Source organism: Thermobia domestica, chromosome 1, assembly GCF_964235325.1.
Source record: "Thermobia domestica chromosome 1, izTheDome1.hap1.1, whole genome shotgun sequence".
Taxonomy (NCBI): Eukaryota; Metazoa; Arthropoda; class Insecta; order Zygentoma; family Lepismatidae; genus Thermobia; species Thermobia domestica.
Genome location: NC_137454.1, coordinates 322,097,607 through 322,114,326, shown reverse-complemented (window position 1 = coordinate 322,114,326; position 16,720 = coordinate 322,097,607). Strand labels below are relative to the sequence as shown.

Here is a 16,720-nt window from a genome sequence, read left to right as displayed (position 1 = left end):
GAGTTTTTCAGCTGAGACATTATGGTGGATGATTCCTGGTAGCCATACAAAAAAATCCTTCTCAGATTTTTTTTTTGGAGGGGGAGAAATGTAGCATGCTCAGCTACATTGAGTTGGAGCTGCCTGTATTTTTGGAACACTCTGTATATGCTGGTCTCTGGAAGTGAAACGAAAATATGGACTATGACAAGAATATGAAAGAAAGAAAGAAAAATGTATTATATCTGATTGTATAAGTTACTCCTATTTTTGTATTTTCCTCGATTAAGAGAATCTATTGTGTTTACTTTTTTTAAAAAAAAAAAAAGAAAAAGAGTAAAATTGTAGGTAATGAGAATAAGAGCGAAGGTTGTAGAAGCGAGTTTGTTTGCAACAAACTCAAGGTTAAATCTCGTGACGTAATGTCTGATCGTTTGCGCGTAGACAGCTGCCTCGCTCGTGAGCGAAAGCCGTGAGCCAGGTTAGTTGCTGCGCTGAATGTCTATCTGGAATGTCCATCTGGATTGTTCTTCTGGAAGTACCTGACTGTTGTATTTGGTCGAATGTTAACGGAGGACGGAGGAATAGAAAGTTTGAAGTTGAATTTTTCTTCGTTTGAATTAACGGGTCGGAATAATACGAAGTTATTATTAAATTCGGTTTGGCGTTTTCTAAAATCTTCAGATTTCCTACCAAGTTTTCTTCTATTAACTGCATAATTGGGAACAGTAGAATCGAGTAGAGGTGATTGAGGACAGACGATCCCAGTGACCGATTAGAGCAGTTTGAAAATTGGTAAGTACAAACCTAGCTGTAGTTTCTAGAACCTAAACCCCAGATAACCTTGGTTTGATTAATTAACTAACAATTTGACTAATACTTTTTCCTGCTAACAGTAGAAGTAGCTATTAGACTATTAATTATTAGATTTTTAACTTGGTATGAAAATAATTCGTAATTTGATATCTAAAGGAATATTGCATTTAGCGTCCCATTAATCTTTTGATATTTCTATTTGAGAGATTGATTTCGACGTCGACTTAAATTTTTCTTGTTTCTTGTTTTGATAGTTTAATAGTTTTCGCGTTATATTGTATTAAAAATTGTTTGATCGAGTCGCGGTCGCTTTTGACTAAGTTTCGACACTTTCTATTCCGATTAAATTTTATTAACTTTTGAAATTGTTAATAGCGTTAGAATTGTTCTTGTTTGGAATTATTCATTTTATCAAAGTATATTTAACTATTTTTCAAGTAACTTTCACCTATTATTCAGTTGCAATTAGATTACTTTTTCACTCTTCATATTAAGAAGCTCATTCACAGAATTAAAATTGTTGTTGTTAATTTGTATTCATTTCCTTGATATTTGATTATTTGTAATAAAAAGCCAATTGAATATTTTCTTTTATTTAAAATAATATTTAATATTTGTAATCTTGATAACCTTGCATTTCGTTTGGGAGATTTGAAGCCTGCATTACTTGGGGGATTTTTTTTTTATTATGCCAGATATCAGAACCGTGTCAAATGATAGTTTGGCTAAACTTAATCACTGCTTATTTGTATTAAATAGAATTAAGGTGGGTGTCAAGCAATCCTCGGCACAAGGTTCGTTACAGTATTCTAACACACTTTCTCTAGTTTGTTGTAAACAGTAAATATATTTATCATAAATATGTCTCTGGCCTAAGGGTGTGACCACATTTGTAAAAATAAGATTTGCTCTGTATATCCAATCATGTGATAATCCTATTTCTCATAACAATTCAGTATGAAAACCACCATGAGTTTTCCCAATAGATGCCATGAGTATTGCCTCTATCGGATATATGCCTTGCTTGACAATCCGATACACCGATAACAAAAATTCAAAAATTAATAGGTCGTTACTCCCGTCACATACTGGTATGGATCTACATATATCTGTGAAGTTGTTACTAGTTATATCTACTGTTAACTTGTCAATATTCGTAGAAAAAGGTACTCCAATATTTATAAGTCTACTATTTTCCAATCCTGTCGGCTGATTAGCGGTAAGAGAAATAAAAGGATTTGTGTTTTTATTTCCTTCTTTTTCTACATACTTATGAAAACCTGGTTCAATCGGAACAGAAACTGGTTCTTGTCTTATCAATGAATTTTACTCCATAACGAAAGGATTATGTGCACTTACACACGATACGGCTGATCGAGTCGTATCGTCATTGTTTACATTTTGCATCACGTTAGTTAATGCTTGTCTGTCACCAAGCGATGAAGAATAGCTACCAGATGTAACTAACCAAGAATCGCTATTGGTATGCAAGAAAGGATCGGGAGTTGACAATTCACTCGAATTGTTACTTTCTGTCCGTGGTCTATGACTTCTAATAAAGAGGCCATGGTCACCATTGGAAAACCCGTTTAACCACAATCCTTCAGGACGACTATTACTGGAAGTACTCCTGTACATTTTATTTTATATATTTATTTATTTATTTGTATTCCTGTTATCAGAAGGATTACAATTAATAAGGCACAACTTTTGGATTCGATGCGTACTTGACAACAACAAAACTAAGATGTAGAACGCAACTTTTTGTATTCTTCACTTGCTTAGACACTAAATTCTTAACTTGAAGTTTACGTAATTTAAAATATATCTCTTGTATGTACATATACAAATAGAAACACCAGCTAACTGACCTTCTGACTGTTCTATCTTAACAAGGACACTGATTGCTAATATCATTTATCCTTACGATCGTTCTCTTAAATACATTTGAGAAAAACTACTCTTATAGCACTTCTACAAGGTCTATCCAAAACTTTCGTGCTTGTAAGGAAGATAATAGTTCGGAATTTAACTGTGTAACGCACATTAGAAAATAAATAAAAAATCTAAACAAAAGTGCAGTTGCACAGAATAGAATATTAGCTTTAGTTCCTTTAATTCAGGATAATTGTTCAGAATGGGAATCTAGCTCTACTAAATCGGGGGAATTATTTTCAATGTTATTATTTCAAAAATGACGTGAATTCTATATCATATCGAAAAGTAAATAATTTCTCATCTAAAGTTAAAATGCCAAATACAAATGCGTTAACTAAGGTTTAAATAGTAATTAATTATGTAATAAGAAAAGAAGGTAATTCTTACTGTATGATTTATGTATGGTCCAATAGAGTTGAATACAAAATCTAAGCAAGTGAGTTTTCGATACAACTGATAGAAATTGAATTATAACAAACTTCAAAATAGACACAAAAATATTAACATTACATAAGAAATATATATATATATATATAAAGAACTTACCAATTTACTGTATAAATTGAATAATAGGAGATCTTCCAAAATTCAACAACGAAATACACCACCTTAAATGACCGATTATCACATGTTGATCACAATCAAAATGGTCAAGAGTAATGAAACTTACGTCGAAATCCTTTTTCTTACTCAAACACACTTCACGATAAGAAGATATATATATATATACTAACTTTCATATAAGGATTTCCTCTATATAACTATTCTGGTAATAACTTCACGATTAATTATACTTGGAATTCTCAAACATTGTAAAGACATTTTCTCCGCCGATTTTTACTTCACTTATTAGGTGATGTTGCACCTTACCCTTCCGAACTATTATATTTAGCCCAACCCCGAGCTTTCAAACGTAGAACGAGTAGTTCCAAAAATGACCGTTGGCGCTGACCATCAAGCATACGGAGAACGATACTAAGCTTCTTCTCGACAGTAGCTGAAAGCACTACAGGGTAGGAAACTAAACCAAATTATCCGGACTCTCGAGAGACCTTCCTTTTTTAACTACGGAATAGAGATTTAGATCTCTAACCGTTACAAGATGGAAGTAAAATACATTCAAAAAAGAATGATTGATAATTCTGCTAATAGATAGCATTGCTTCATTGCTCCACTTATTAAACATTTTTTATTTGAAGATCTTTCACTCTGCCAACAGCGCATGTAATTATAAATCAAACAACAGATGGCAGAAAATACAGGCAGAAAAGAATGATTGGTTATTCTGCTAATAGATGGCATTGCTTCATTGCTCCACTTATTATTTTTTTTTCATTTGGAGATCTTTCGCTCTGCCAACAGCGCATGTAATTATAAATCAGACCAACAGATGACAGTAAAATACAGGCAGAAAAGAATGATAATTCTAATAAATGGCATTGCTTCACTACTGCACTTATTAAATATTTTTTTTCATTCGGAGATTGCCCGCTCTGCCAGCAGTGCATGTAATTATAAATTAGACTAACAGATGGCAGTAAAAACAGCCAGAAAAGAATGATTGATGATTCTGCTAATAGATGGCATTACTCTACTTCTTAAATATATTTTTATTCAGAGATCTTTCGTCTTAAAAATTGTAGCTCAATTGGTAAAGGCAGCAATCTAAAGAACAGAAGTTCCACCGATAACGTAGGTTCAAACCATGCTCGGAGTCGTAATAATTTATAACCTCGGCCGGGTTATACTTCTCCATAGATTGTTGAACAAAAAACTCTATCTCTCAATTGGGAGATGAAGAGCTCCAAAGCCGTGCCATGACAGCGGGTTTCAGAGCCATAGTTGCAACCTGGCCCCCAGGCAACCATCTCCCAGATATAAGAGATAGCGTTTCTCCGAGAGGAGTTTAGCAAAAATTTACAATACTTAATTATTATCATAAGTTGTTACAAAAATGATATTTTATTATAGTATAGTTACAAAATCCATTTACAAAAAATTAAGGAACAGAGCGGTTTCGATTCAGTAGAAATGCTATAAATATTGTTTTCAACATAGCGTGAAAACAGTGAGCGTTAAGAATAATGTTATTAGAAAAAACACTACTTGGTGTTCTATAGTGGGAAAAGACCCAATTATAGTAAACATTAACGATAATACACTATTACAAACAACAAACATTAACGATAATACACTATTACAAAAAAAAGACTTCTTGGTGTTCTATAGTGGGAAGAGTCCTAATTATAGTAAAACAACAAACATTAACGATAATAAACCATTACAAAAAAGACTTCTTGGTATTTTATACTGGGAAGAGACCCAATTCTTGTAAAACACCAAACATAACGATTATTACAAAAAAACAATACTTGGTACTTTATAGTGAGAAGAGACCCAATTATTGTAAAACAGCAAACATTAACGATAATAACGTTTTTACAAAAATGGAGATTTAGTATAGTATATGAATCATGTCATTATAAGCAATTTGAAGATAATGGTAATTTAATGACGGTCGAATTAACTCCTCCCCCAGAGGGAGAAAACTCCCTTGGCTGGCTAGAAAATGGGATACGTGATTTGGTAAAGTATGTAATGAGAGGTGTGCTCCCTCATCATCATGTAGGGCTTACGTTTATTGACCAAAACAATTCAGTTAAATCATTTTATTTGTCTTTTAGACCTGGTAATAATATGAATGCTGATAATGTACGGATTGCTTTAGAAAAGGCAATACAATCAAACACATCATTTCTATATCAGGACCCTTTCGATGTCTATTTTCACCACGTTGAACTGCCTCTTGGTATGGGACAGGTGAAACAGAATTTCACTAATATAAATGAATATTGTGAAGTAACTGAGAAGTAACAGTGATGTGACTGTGGGATGACTGTAAACTCTTAATTCGCCAAATTCAAATATTTTGTTAAACTACATTTATCCACGACAGAATCATGAACTCGTTAAAATTCAACGGAACAAAAACTTTAAAATTGTACATTGCCAGACAGCTTGAATAAGCATGTATTTGTTAATTGTTACTTTTAAAATTGTCAATAAACTCGACTAGTTTCCTTCTTGCCTTTTCGCGTTCCTTTCCGCCTAGCTTGAGATATTCAAGTTCACTGAACGCCAAACTCATCGTTTTTCGATCCAGAAAAACCACGGAGGACACATCAACAGGGAGTATTCACCATGAAGTTTAGGAGGGTGCAGGTGTGCAGTTAAGTACCGTGTTGTGCATCAGTTTCATCCTCAATTTGTTGCATTCATTGAATGAGTATTATAGAGGTTATTCTGAGCTACGACTGATGGCACAGCACAGGCACAGTATGTAAAACACAACAGAGGTATTGTTGTTATTGAAAACCTCGATTATTACTGTTTGTGCCAAGCCCTGGTAGTGGCTATAGGTCTTCTTGAAAATAAAGATAACAGAAAAGAGATAGATAGATATCGCCATCAATACTCAACAATTATGTTTAAAAAGTTCTCTGAATTGTGTGAAAAGGCTAGGGTCAGTTTAAAGAACGGGGGTGGAATACGAAAATTTAAAAAATTTCAGGCTTATTTAACAGCGTAAAATATTACTGTGTATGACGGGTTGTCGAGGGAAAAGATATTTTTCGAGGGCCAGGATAATCATATTAATTTACTATATAACAACAACCATTAGAATGTAATCACTAACCTAACTGCAGCATTTTCATGCTCTTACTATTGCGAAGAATGTCATAAAAAAATTGACATTAAAGACAGGCATATGGGGAAGTGTAAAGCCTTGTGTAAAAGTGCCGGAATAATCAACCATGCACCGTTACAGAAAGTGTAATATATTGTTAGGAATGTAATAGATTTCACGAACTCAATGCTACAATAATCATAAATCTTCATTATGCGATATTTTGAAAGTGTACGCTCAATGTCTTAAAGCGTACGTGGTGAAAAAAGGGCGGGATCCGCATGTCTGTGGAGAAGTGTTCTGATAATATGATGCCATCAGAGCATGTATGTTATATTCAACAGAGCAGAATACGCACTCCACATAAATGGTTATTAGCGTTTTATGACATTGAGTGCCGGCAAGATAAGGAAATAGCTGGTGGTATTTTAGAGCATGAGTCCAATCTGTTAGTAAGCCAGCAGATATGCTACAATTGTCAAAATAATACGTGTGAACGATGTGGTGCATGCGGTATTAGGAAACATGTATTTTATGGAGAAAAATGTATTGTATAATTTCTAGATTATTTGGCGTTCTTCTATTAACAAAGTAGTAGCTATAGCTCATAACATAAAGGGCTATGACGCTCATTTTGTTTTACGCACAATGATATTTGAGAGAGAGTTGACTCCTCGAATAATTATGCGTGGGTGTAAAATTTTAGCCATGGAATATTTATATTCAAAATTTATTGGTAGCCTAAATTTTCTACCAATGCATTTGGCAAAACTGAGGGATGCGTTCGATTTGCCGGTTTCGAAGGGCCATTTCCCAAATTTATTTAACATGAAGGACAATCAAGAGTATCGTGCTGCTTTACCCGGCCTTGAGTATTATGATGTGGACAAAAAGCAAACAGAAACAGGGGTTTGACAAGTGGTATAATGAAGAAAAGGCATGACTTGAGGATACGGGTTTTATTTTAAAATAACAATTAATTAAATACTGTGTAAAAGATGTGAACGTGCTGCGCAATGTGTGCATAAAATTTATGAATGAATTTGAGCTTATATCGGGAGTCAATCCATTTCTAGACTCTATAAGCATTGCCAGCGTGTGTAATTTAATGTATAGCAAAAGTTCTAACAATCAGACACCTTTGGAATTATCACTAATAGCGGGTACAGCTGGTAGGATGTGCATAAAATGATCGTTAGACAGATTTTGTTGTAATGTCTCATAAAGTTGAAGTGTATTTAACATGTTAATCAATATATATTTTTCTTTCGAAATCAATTTCTAGTTCTGAAGAGAACTAGCCGTAAATGATTGCTGTTACAGGAGATGTCAGTGCTTTGTTAAAATGAACCTCTAAACGTACACTTCCTTGACGTTGTGGTCTAGTATGAAATACCACACTAGCACTAGAATCAGGAGTTAAATCAATTACCACTAAAGTATAACCATTAGAATATTCGGCAAGCGAAATATCAATACCTTGATTAGAATAATAAATACCAGACTCTGTAAATAACGTAGAATATGCTTGCACACATAGGTTATAATCAAAATATGGCAGTAACGGTTTGGATGGAACAGGCTTCCCGTCAACATACAATGTAAAGAAGTTCATACTGAAATGCTTAAAATTAAAAGGATTTGTCGTATTAGTACCGTTAAAATCAACATTAATAATAAAACCAATAATAATACGTTCAGCACTATTCCAGAGAACAGATCTGGAAGTCCAGAGAACAGATCTAAGTTCAATATATCGATTAATTATGATTAATTGGCGAAAGAATATCGTCAACCTGATAATAGTGACCTGACAAAATTATATTTATTTGCGTTTTCTTTATCCGTTAAACGATAAAAAATGTTATTAGTATATTTGGAAACATTTTGAAATGAAGCTATATAATGTACTACAACAACTGCTGTTTCCCACACACCTTTCTCTAGCACAAGAGGATGATATAATTTGGTCGTATAACATGATAAAGTATTTTGTGCAAAATATTCCATAGAATTGTTACTGGGAAGAGTGAGGGAAAAAACTACATTGCTCCATATTTTAATTAAAAATATATTTTCTTTTTTCCTCCTCCTGCTCTTACAACCTGTCGGAGCAAACTTAATTTTTCTCTTACCTCATCATTCTAATACCTTATTTAATCTATTTTGAGCTTTGGTTTTTAAACTACTTTTTGCTTCTTCCCACTGTGATTGTAAAGCCTCATCAATAGGTCTATTATCAGCCAGTACATGTCCGGCTACATTAATACTAGTACGTAACAGTTCTTTACAAACAGTTTTTGCACCTTGTTTTATTAATGGAAATACACCACGAAATAAACTACCTAGAAAACTACCAATACCATACCCTTCTTGGAATGGCGCACCACGATATACATTATAACCACTACCAGCTTGATGAGAACAATATTAAAAATAAGGGTCATTCATTTCGCTATATACTCAAATATATTACTATTTTATAATATTATATTATTGTTGTTGTTGCTAAACACTCTTTAAATACGATACAGGAATCCATGAATTAAATGATGCAGGGTACCCGCGGGAACGAACAAGCACATGTTTACCCTTCATCTCTAAAATCTCATCTATTTCAAAAACACTGGGGAACGATACCTGTTTTAATTCCTCTTCGTAAAATGTACCGTCAATCGCTTCACCATTTAAATTCTCCAAAACATAAACCATATTTCTCCTTATATTGGACGTGTTTTATTTTAAATATTTCCGGGGTCCAATTTTCTTTGTAGCCTTTTTCAAAATGACGTTTTGCTTTAGTAATGCGCACAGTATCACCTTTTTATATTTTGCAGCTTTAACAACACTAGTATGCGGCGATATTAATTTATTCCACATTTGTTGAAAGGTATCCTGGTTTACACTGGCTGGTGGAAATTGATGCGCTCTATATGGACGAGAATTATATGCCTGAACCAACTTGGGCAACGTGTCTATGTAAATGTACGTCTTCTTCGAAGTAAAATATTTCCACATTCGCTGCTTAAGAGAGCGATTAAAGCGTTCCACTATACTTGCCTTAATATCGGTGGTTTTGTTGTGAAAAACTGAATATTTTGCTTTTTCAAATAAATCTGGAATGGTTTGTTAACAAACTATGTTCCTCTGTTTGTAGACGTAGCGGTTTACGCCGGGTAGATGCAAATATTTTCTTAAATGCATTTATAACATCGGTACTAGTTTTGGTACGCACAGACAGTGTCCATGCATACCGGCTAAATATATCTATTACTGTCAAAATATATTTGCAAGTAACACAAAATTTCTGCAGAAAGCCAACAAGACGCAACTCGAGATCCTCATGGTTACTTACTTTTCGGCAAAACAGAATACCCCGATAAACGTCGTGTTCGAAAAAATATTTTCTTCACAGATTCTTACAATTATGTTTATGTACAATTAAAACAATATTCTCAATAGTGTATATATTTTCATAACCGATTTTACTATAATAGGCCGTAAAAAACATTAGTAAAGAAAGTGCTCATTTACTGAAGCTTTTAGCTAGGGCTAAACCTAAAGTACGTAAAGCGATATTATAGAATGGAGATCCCGATTTAATTCGCTCCATTTGCGAATGTTCATATAATGTATTGCAAGGAAACGTTCCATTAAATAAAAAAGAGGAAAATAGATTAAGAAAGTATAAAAAGGATCTTAGGTATTTAGTGAAAAAGGGTCCATCCTTAAAAGAAAAGAAAAAAAGAATTATTGTACAAAAAGTTGATTTTCTCACTGCATTGCTTGCTTCTATCGTACGAGGTTTACTGTCTACTTTAATTAAATAAATATGCAGCATGCAAAATAAGTTTTAATTTCACCAGAAAAATTGCATCACTATCAGACAATATCTAATCTAGACGACGAAATGAAAAATATTTAAATAATGAGAGTGTGAGTGTTGAAGAGAAATGGGTACGTTATAAAGAGGTACTTCCAAAATATTTACCCCTCGTATAGAAACCTACAGCATCAGCTAATGATGATACGGTTAAAAGAGAGGAGGGAGAGGATGAGGAAATACTATTTACACTTTCCGAATTTCGCTTACGTAAAGCAAGACCTATATTACGTAAATTAAAACAGAATCCCAACATTCAATGGGATGATAATGGTAATGTTAATATTTATAACAAATTAATTCCAGGTGCTAATATAGTAGATTTAATATCGGATTTTGTTAGATGTCGGAAGAAAAAAATTCTAACAGTCGGCTGGGATCCCTTTGCTATATTATTAGCAAAATCTAATATCCCCTTAAATTATATAGCTAGCCCTCATCGTATATCGTATATTCGTAAGCTAACAACTGGGGAAGAAGACGAAGAAAAGGAGGAGTCGCCACGTAAACGTAAATGGCATGACTATAAAATATGAAGAAGCTAGCTGCCATTTATTATAACCTCTCACTGACATCCCGCTTCATTTTCAACTACATTGGCATTATTGACAGCCGTAAAGAAATCAATACCGTTCCACCGTGTGGAACAATGGTTAAAAGAACAAACGACATATACACTGCACAAGCCTGCACGAAAACAATTTCCACGTAATTCCTATCTAGTGTTTAATATAGATGATCAGTGGCAAGCTGATTTAAACAATATGCAGTCTACAAAAATATAATCATGGGTACAGGTATATTTTAACAGTAATAGATATATTTAGCCGGTATGCATGGACACTGTCTGTGCGTACCAAAAGTAGTACCGATGTTATAAATGCATTTAAGAAAATATTTGCATCTACCCGGCGTAAACCGCTACGTCTACAAACAGATAAAGGAACAGAGTTTGTTAACAAACCATTCCAGATTTATTTGAAAAAGCAAAATATTCAGTTTTTCACAACAAAAACACCGATATTAAGGCAAGTATAGGGAACGCTTAAATCGCTCTCTTAAGCAGCAAATGTGGAAATATTTTACTTCGAAGAAGACGTACATTTACATAGACACGTTGCCCAAGTTGGTTCAGGCATATAATTCTCGTCCATATAGAGCACATCAATTTCCACCAGCCAGTGTAAACCAGGATACCTTTCAACAAATGTGGAATAAATTAATATCGCCGCATACTAGTGTTGTTGAAGCTGCAAAATATAAAAAGATGATACTGTGCGCATTACTAAAGCAAAACGTCATTTTGAAAAAGGCTACAAAGAAAATTGAACCCCGGAAACATTTAAAATAAAACACGTCCAATATAAGGATAAAAATGGTTTATGTTTTGGAGAATTTAAATGGTGAAGCGATTGACGGTACATTTTACGAAGAGGAATTACAACAGATACCGTTCCCCAGTGTTTTTGAAATAGATGATATTTGAGATGAAAGGTAAACGTGTGCTTGTTCGTTGCCGCGGGTACCCTGCATCATTTAATTCATGGATTCCTGTATCGTATTTAAAGAGTGTTTAGCTACAACAACAATAACACAATATTATAAAATAGTAATATATTTGAAATCTGTGAGTTTTACGTCCCACGGTTATGCCGGTTAGGCTAAAGGAGACGGTGATTATGAGAAATGAATGAAAGAAAGACATAAATGCATGGTCGAAAGTGACGAGGTGATTGTGGACATCCAAGTAAGTAGAAATGTTCCTATAAACATGGGTCCGATGCTGCTTCCTTTCCGAGATACAGGGTGTTCAAATGTCGTGTCCCTCCAATGACTCACTATGGGAAAGTGAATGGAAATGTTTAATATTATAGGAATAATGCAATCAAGTGGAATTATACCTGTGCAAATACATTTACACTAACATAGAGAATCAAACTAATCAACATTTGAGGTCACTACGTCAGTGTTGCCAACTTGGTACAAAGTGTTATGTTTTCAAATAGAACTAGAAATCCACATGTTAACATATTGCTGACATCAAAAGTTCCTAAACAAGAGACAGATTTCTCTTTGTTTTTAAAAGATAAGACGTCTAATTGTGGAGTCAATTAACGGCTCACAATAGTAAACAACAGTTCATAAATCACAACTATTGCATGTTTCCAAAGATAAGTAATTGAAAAAGGTATTCGATGGAAACCACAGCGTTCGTTTGTACCACGCATAAACTTCGGAAGACAGTGCCTCATGTTTAGGAACGTTTTGATGCCAGCAACCATATGCTAAAGTGTGGGTGTCTAGTGCTATTTGAAAACATAACACTTTGTACCAGGTTGGCAACACTGACAACATAATAACCTCAAATGTAGATTAGTTTCATTCTCTATGTTAGTGTAAATTTATTTGCACAGGCATAATTCCACTTGATTGTATTATTCCTGTAATATTGAATATTTCCATTCACTTTCCTGTAGTGAGCCATTGGAGGGACTCGAAACTTGAACACTCTGTATCTGGAAAACGAAGCGGCATCGGACCCACGTTTAAAAGTATATTTCTACTTACTTGGATGTCCACAATCACCTCGTCACTTTCGACCATGCATTTATGTTACACCCTGTATATCGAGTGTTCTAATCTTCTTCTTCTACGGGTTTTGCACGGGGGGAACAAAAGACAACTCCTTTTAATCTGTGTTCCATAAGCTTTACAACGAGGTATCGTTTGTGTTCCTGTGACAATTAGAAGGGGTACTAAGGCCGCCAACTACAGGTCTCAGGGTGTCTACTAAAATGTAAAATTAAATTTCGTGACTTTTTCGTGACCTTTTCTTTGCCACACCATAACATTTAGTAACATTCTCAAGAGCGAATTTAGGTGCGAATTGGGCCGAATTTTCATGCATACGATAGAAGCGTGCTTTGCTTGCGATTTGGTAGCGTCTAAAGCCGACCATAGACATTTTTGGTGGTGAATTTTGACGTTTTATAGAACAAAATTTTCCAGTCTATAATTCTTTTTGCAGAGGTTAAAAAGTCATGACTCAAAAGCTAAATTTCGTGACTTTTTCTTGATTTTCATGACCGATAGACACCCTGGGTCTGCACGGGCCCGGGCCGGGCTTGGGCCATTAAGTTTTAAATATACAGCCATATTTCTCGGGCCTAACTTCGTAAATATACTGTACAACGATATATATGGCACCGTTCTTTCTGGGGGAGTTTTAAAGTACAACTGCAAAATTAAACCTCTAATTGCTATAAATAAAAATACAATTTTGCGTTAATTATTAAGTTTCTGTAATTCGGTCTTATTTCGGGCTCATTTGATTATCACACAAGCTCTGGCCTAAATGTTAAAACATATTTTGGACTCGGGTCGAACCTCACATTGTAAATTTACGGGCCGGGCCGGGCCCGGGCTAAAAATTCCATCCCGTGCAGACTTCTACCGCCAACGTAAAGTCTACGATTTACTTGAAATCCATGTCGGTCCTGAAAACGGTTTAGTAGTGATTCGGGATTGAGTGAGATTTGTGGAAAACATCTATTTATGGGATGTAAGTTTAATACAATTCGTTATTGTTTGTTTCGTCACAAAGAGAGGAACTATACTCCCTGTAAACTGTAATCCTTCCGTTTTTATAAACACATTACAATTATTATCTATAAAGTACTAACGTCTGGTAGTCTATAGCCCTTAGTGGGTTGCGGTCTACTAGTCAAACAGCAAATCATGAGAGATAGCCAGTGGTGGTCTATGTCATATTGACTGCATCGATTGCTGTTATTGTTGCATGGGTTTCCTGTACTGGCCTAGTAAATAGATAAGTAGACAGCCAGTGATTTCTGAAAGGAAAAGTAGCCCTCAAACATAAAAACCTTGACCACCTCTGGTCTAAAATATATAAACATATGAGCTCCAATAAATTCAAGCGTTTGAAAATCACAATTCAAATATCATTTTTTTTTTCAGTGGACTAGTTAATCATACGATATTCCCGTGGAGATCTAATTTGTCAATTATTTCAACCTCAAGAAACATTGTAGCTTCTTCGACATTAATCTTCATATTATTTTCCAATAAATCTCCTGATGTGGAATTCTCTAAGTTTACTGGGTACATAGTAACTTTCGGGAAATCGAAAATAAAAGCCATTTTACGCATTGAGGCTATTTTACGAGCGCAATTGAAAGTTGCAGCAAGGAACATTGCAAAAGGAAATAAGTACTTTACCATTAAATGTGGAAGAATGTGCATCCTTTACTGCGAACGTATTATTTCATAACAGGAAATTAGAAAAGCTTATGAGCTTCTTTATCTTTATCCTCTCTTTCGGAGATAACTTTATCAGGTGCAGACATAGTTCTTGTTGCCTAAATTCTTTGGGCCTTATGCAGAGCCGTTCTGACGCGTGATTAGTGCAATACTAAAAAGTTCGACTAAGATGTTACCTGCAGTAGCCAGGCCTTAGTATGATGCTAATCATACATCAAAACGACTCTGCATAAGGCCCTATATCTTGTCCTCCACAGTGTTTAACTGGACATTTTTTAAATAATTGGTGAGATCTATATGGTTATTATTATTTCTGCCATGATTTTTGTTTCTACCGGATGTGGGTAAGTGTTTTATATACTCTTAAGCTTAAACTATACACAGTCATAGTTTCCCATCAAATGTTGTGTCAAAGTTACCTTTGACAGTCATTTGGTCAAATAAGTTGGCTAAAACTTTTACACGCACTATAAACGATCAAATACAAAACTTAATTTTGTTGCTTATTTATTTACATTTCTCCATTCAACTGTTACATTTGTTTGTAGACATAAAGTGAAACGCGGCATTCGTTTGAGGCAGTTATTTAAAAGCAAGCTGTTTAAATCGTAAATCTTAAAACAAAAGAGCAATTAGAAATATGAACTGTGCATGCCAAACGTGAACGCCCACTAATCTGTAGCCTGGCCCTGCCAGCCTAACTTCAGCCATAATTATTTCCAAAGTTTCCTTGTGTTTGTATTCATTGTAATATTCTTTAAGTTTACAGTTATACAAAATTGGATGCTGGTTGTAGGCACCAATAAGCACTTCAATTTCTTCCCGTACCTATCCTATGCAATGTTGGATAGGAATAGAACCAGTGGTGCTATTCAGCCGGTTCGCTAGAACCAGTTTTTAAAATATTTCGAGTTCGCAGAACCGTTTGTTATACTAAGTCATAAACTCACACACACGCAACTAGAATAAAAAGCTTATTGGACACACATTTTCACAGCCAAAAACAATTGACCTATTTCAAGAACTTTGCTTTGCTATATACATACCAGAAAGTTAATGGCGGGCTGGGGAAACGGTAATGTTGTTTTAAGTGTCTTTGTTTTCAGAAATTCTTACAGCTACAGAGTTAAATATATGGTGCCTTATAGTCGTACTGACGCGTGATTAGTGTCATACTAAAGAGTTGTACCAACATATGTATCCTGCAGTACTCAGGTCTTTAGTACGACACTAATCATACGTCAAAACGATTCTGATTAAGGCCTATGATCTCTCAGAACAAGCGTTTATTCCTTAACCTCTACGGTCCCCTAGTGCTCATTTGAGTACATTCATTTTAATACTACGTAAATATATGTTGTTTCATTTCAATCGCATCCTTACATGTTTTGCTACTCAAGTACTTATTCGAGAACACATTTAGTGCACTCTGGCTGTATTGGATGGCAGCATTGAGCACACAGTGTGAGATACAGAAGACTGGCTGCAGCAGGAGAGGAAAGGATTGGAGGTCCTCACAAAAAACGTGAGTATATTCTTTTATTTACCTTCGGCATGGTTCAAAAATTTATTTTCTTGTAATTTAATATCAACTTCTTGATATAAAGGTATTATTTGTAGCAGGGACGTTCTGTACATTTCAGAACTGAGTAAAAACTACCATGTACTCAAATGAATATTTTGGTACTTACGTTTACATATTATTTCCCTGTACTCATTTGAGTGAGTACTTTTCATATTGGTAGATATTTTTTATCTCTCAAAAGCTATTTTAAGTTTTGTTTTGTTTTACTTGCATTTAGAAATAAATAAGCATTAGATGCTGGATTAAGAAGATGTGTTAAAAGCAGTTGAGATATTAATAATGTAATAAAATAGGCTTGTATTGTAATATTCTCTTTATAAAGTTTTATATCTCTTTATGCTACGGGCGTAAGCCGTAATTGAGGTTGCCGACCATAACGCTGATTTTATCCTTTCTCTGTTTATGCTTTTAACTTGTTTTCCGATTAAGTAGTGTTAATGAAAGTTTTAACTGCTGGAATATCATGAGGGCGATCGCTACTATAATTTCTGAATATTTCTATACTAAATTGAGGTCTTTCTTTGTTTTAATTTTAACAGTTTTTCCTTGT

At 34.5% G+C, this 16,720-nt stretch overlaps 1 protein-coding gene across 3 annotated transcripts in view; it reads right to left on the bottom strand.

Annotated features, from left to right (window-relative positions):
• LOC145667935 (venom allergen 5-like) overlaps positions 1-14,631 on the bottom strand; it is a 79,883-nt gene extending 65,252 nt beyond the window's left edge. For all 3 annotated transcript variants that reach the window (XM_081735364.1, XM_081735360.1, XM_081735368.1), the window contains exon 1: positions 14,544-14,631. In XM_081735364.1, the coding sequence (XP_081591490.1) occupies positions 14,544-14,567 (24 nt within the window). In that variant the 5' untranslated portion in view covers positions 14,568-14,631. The remainder of the gene's footprint in view (positions 1-14,543) is intronic.
• Positions 14,632-16,720: the final 2,089 nt, after the last annotated feature.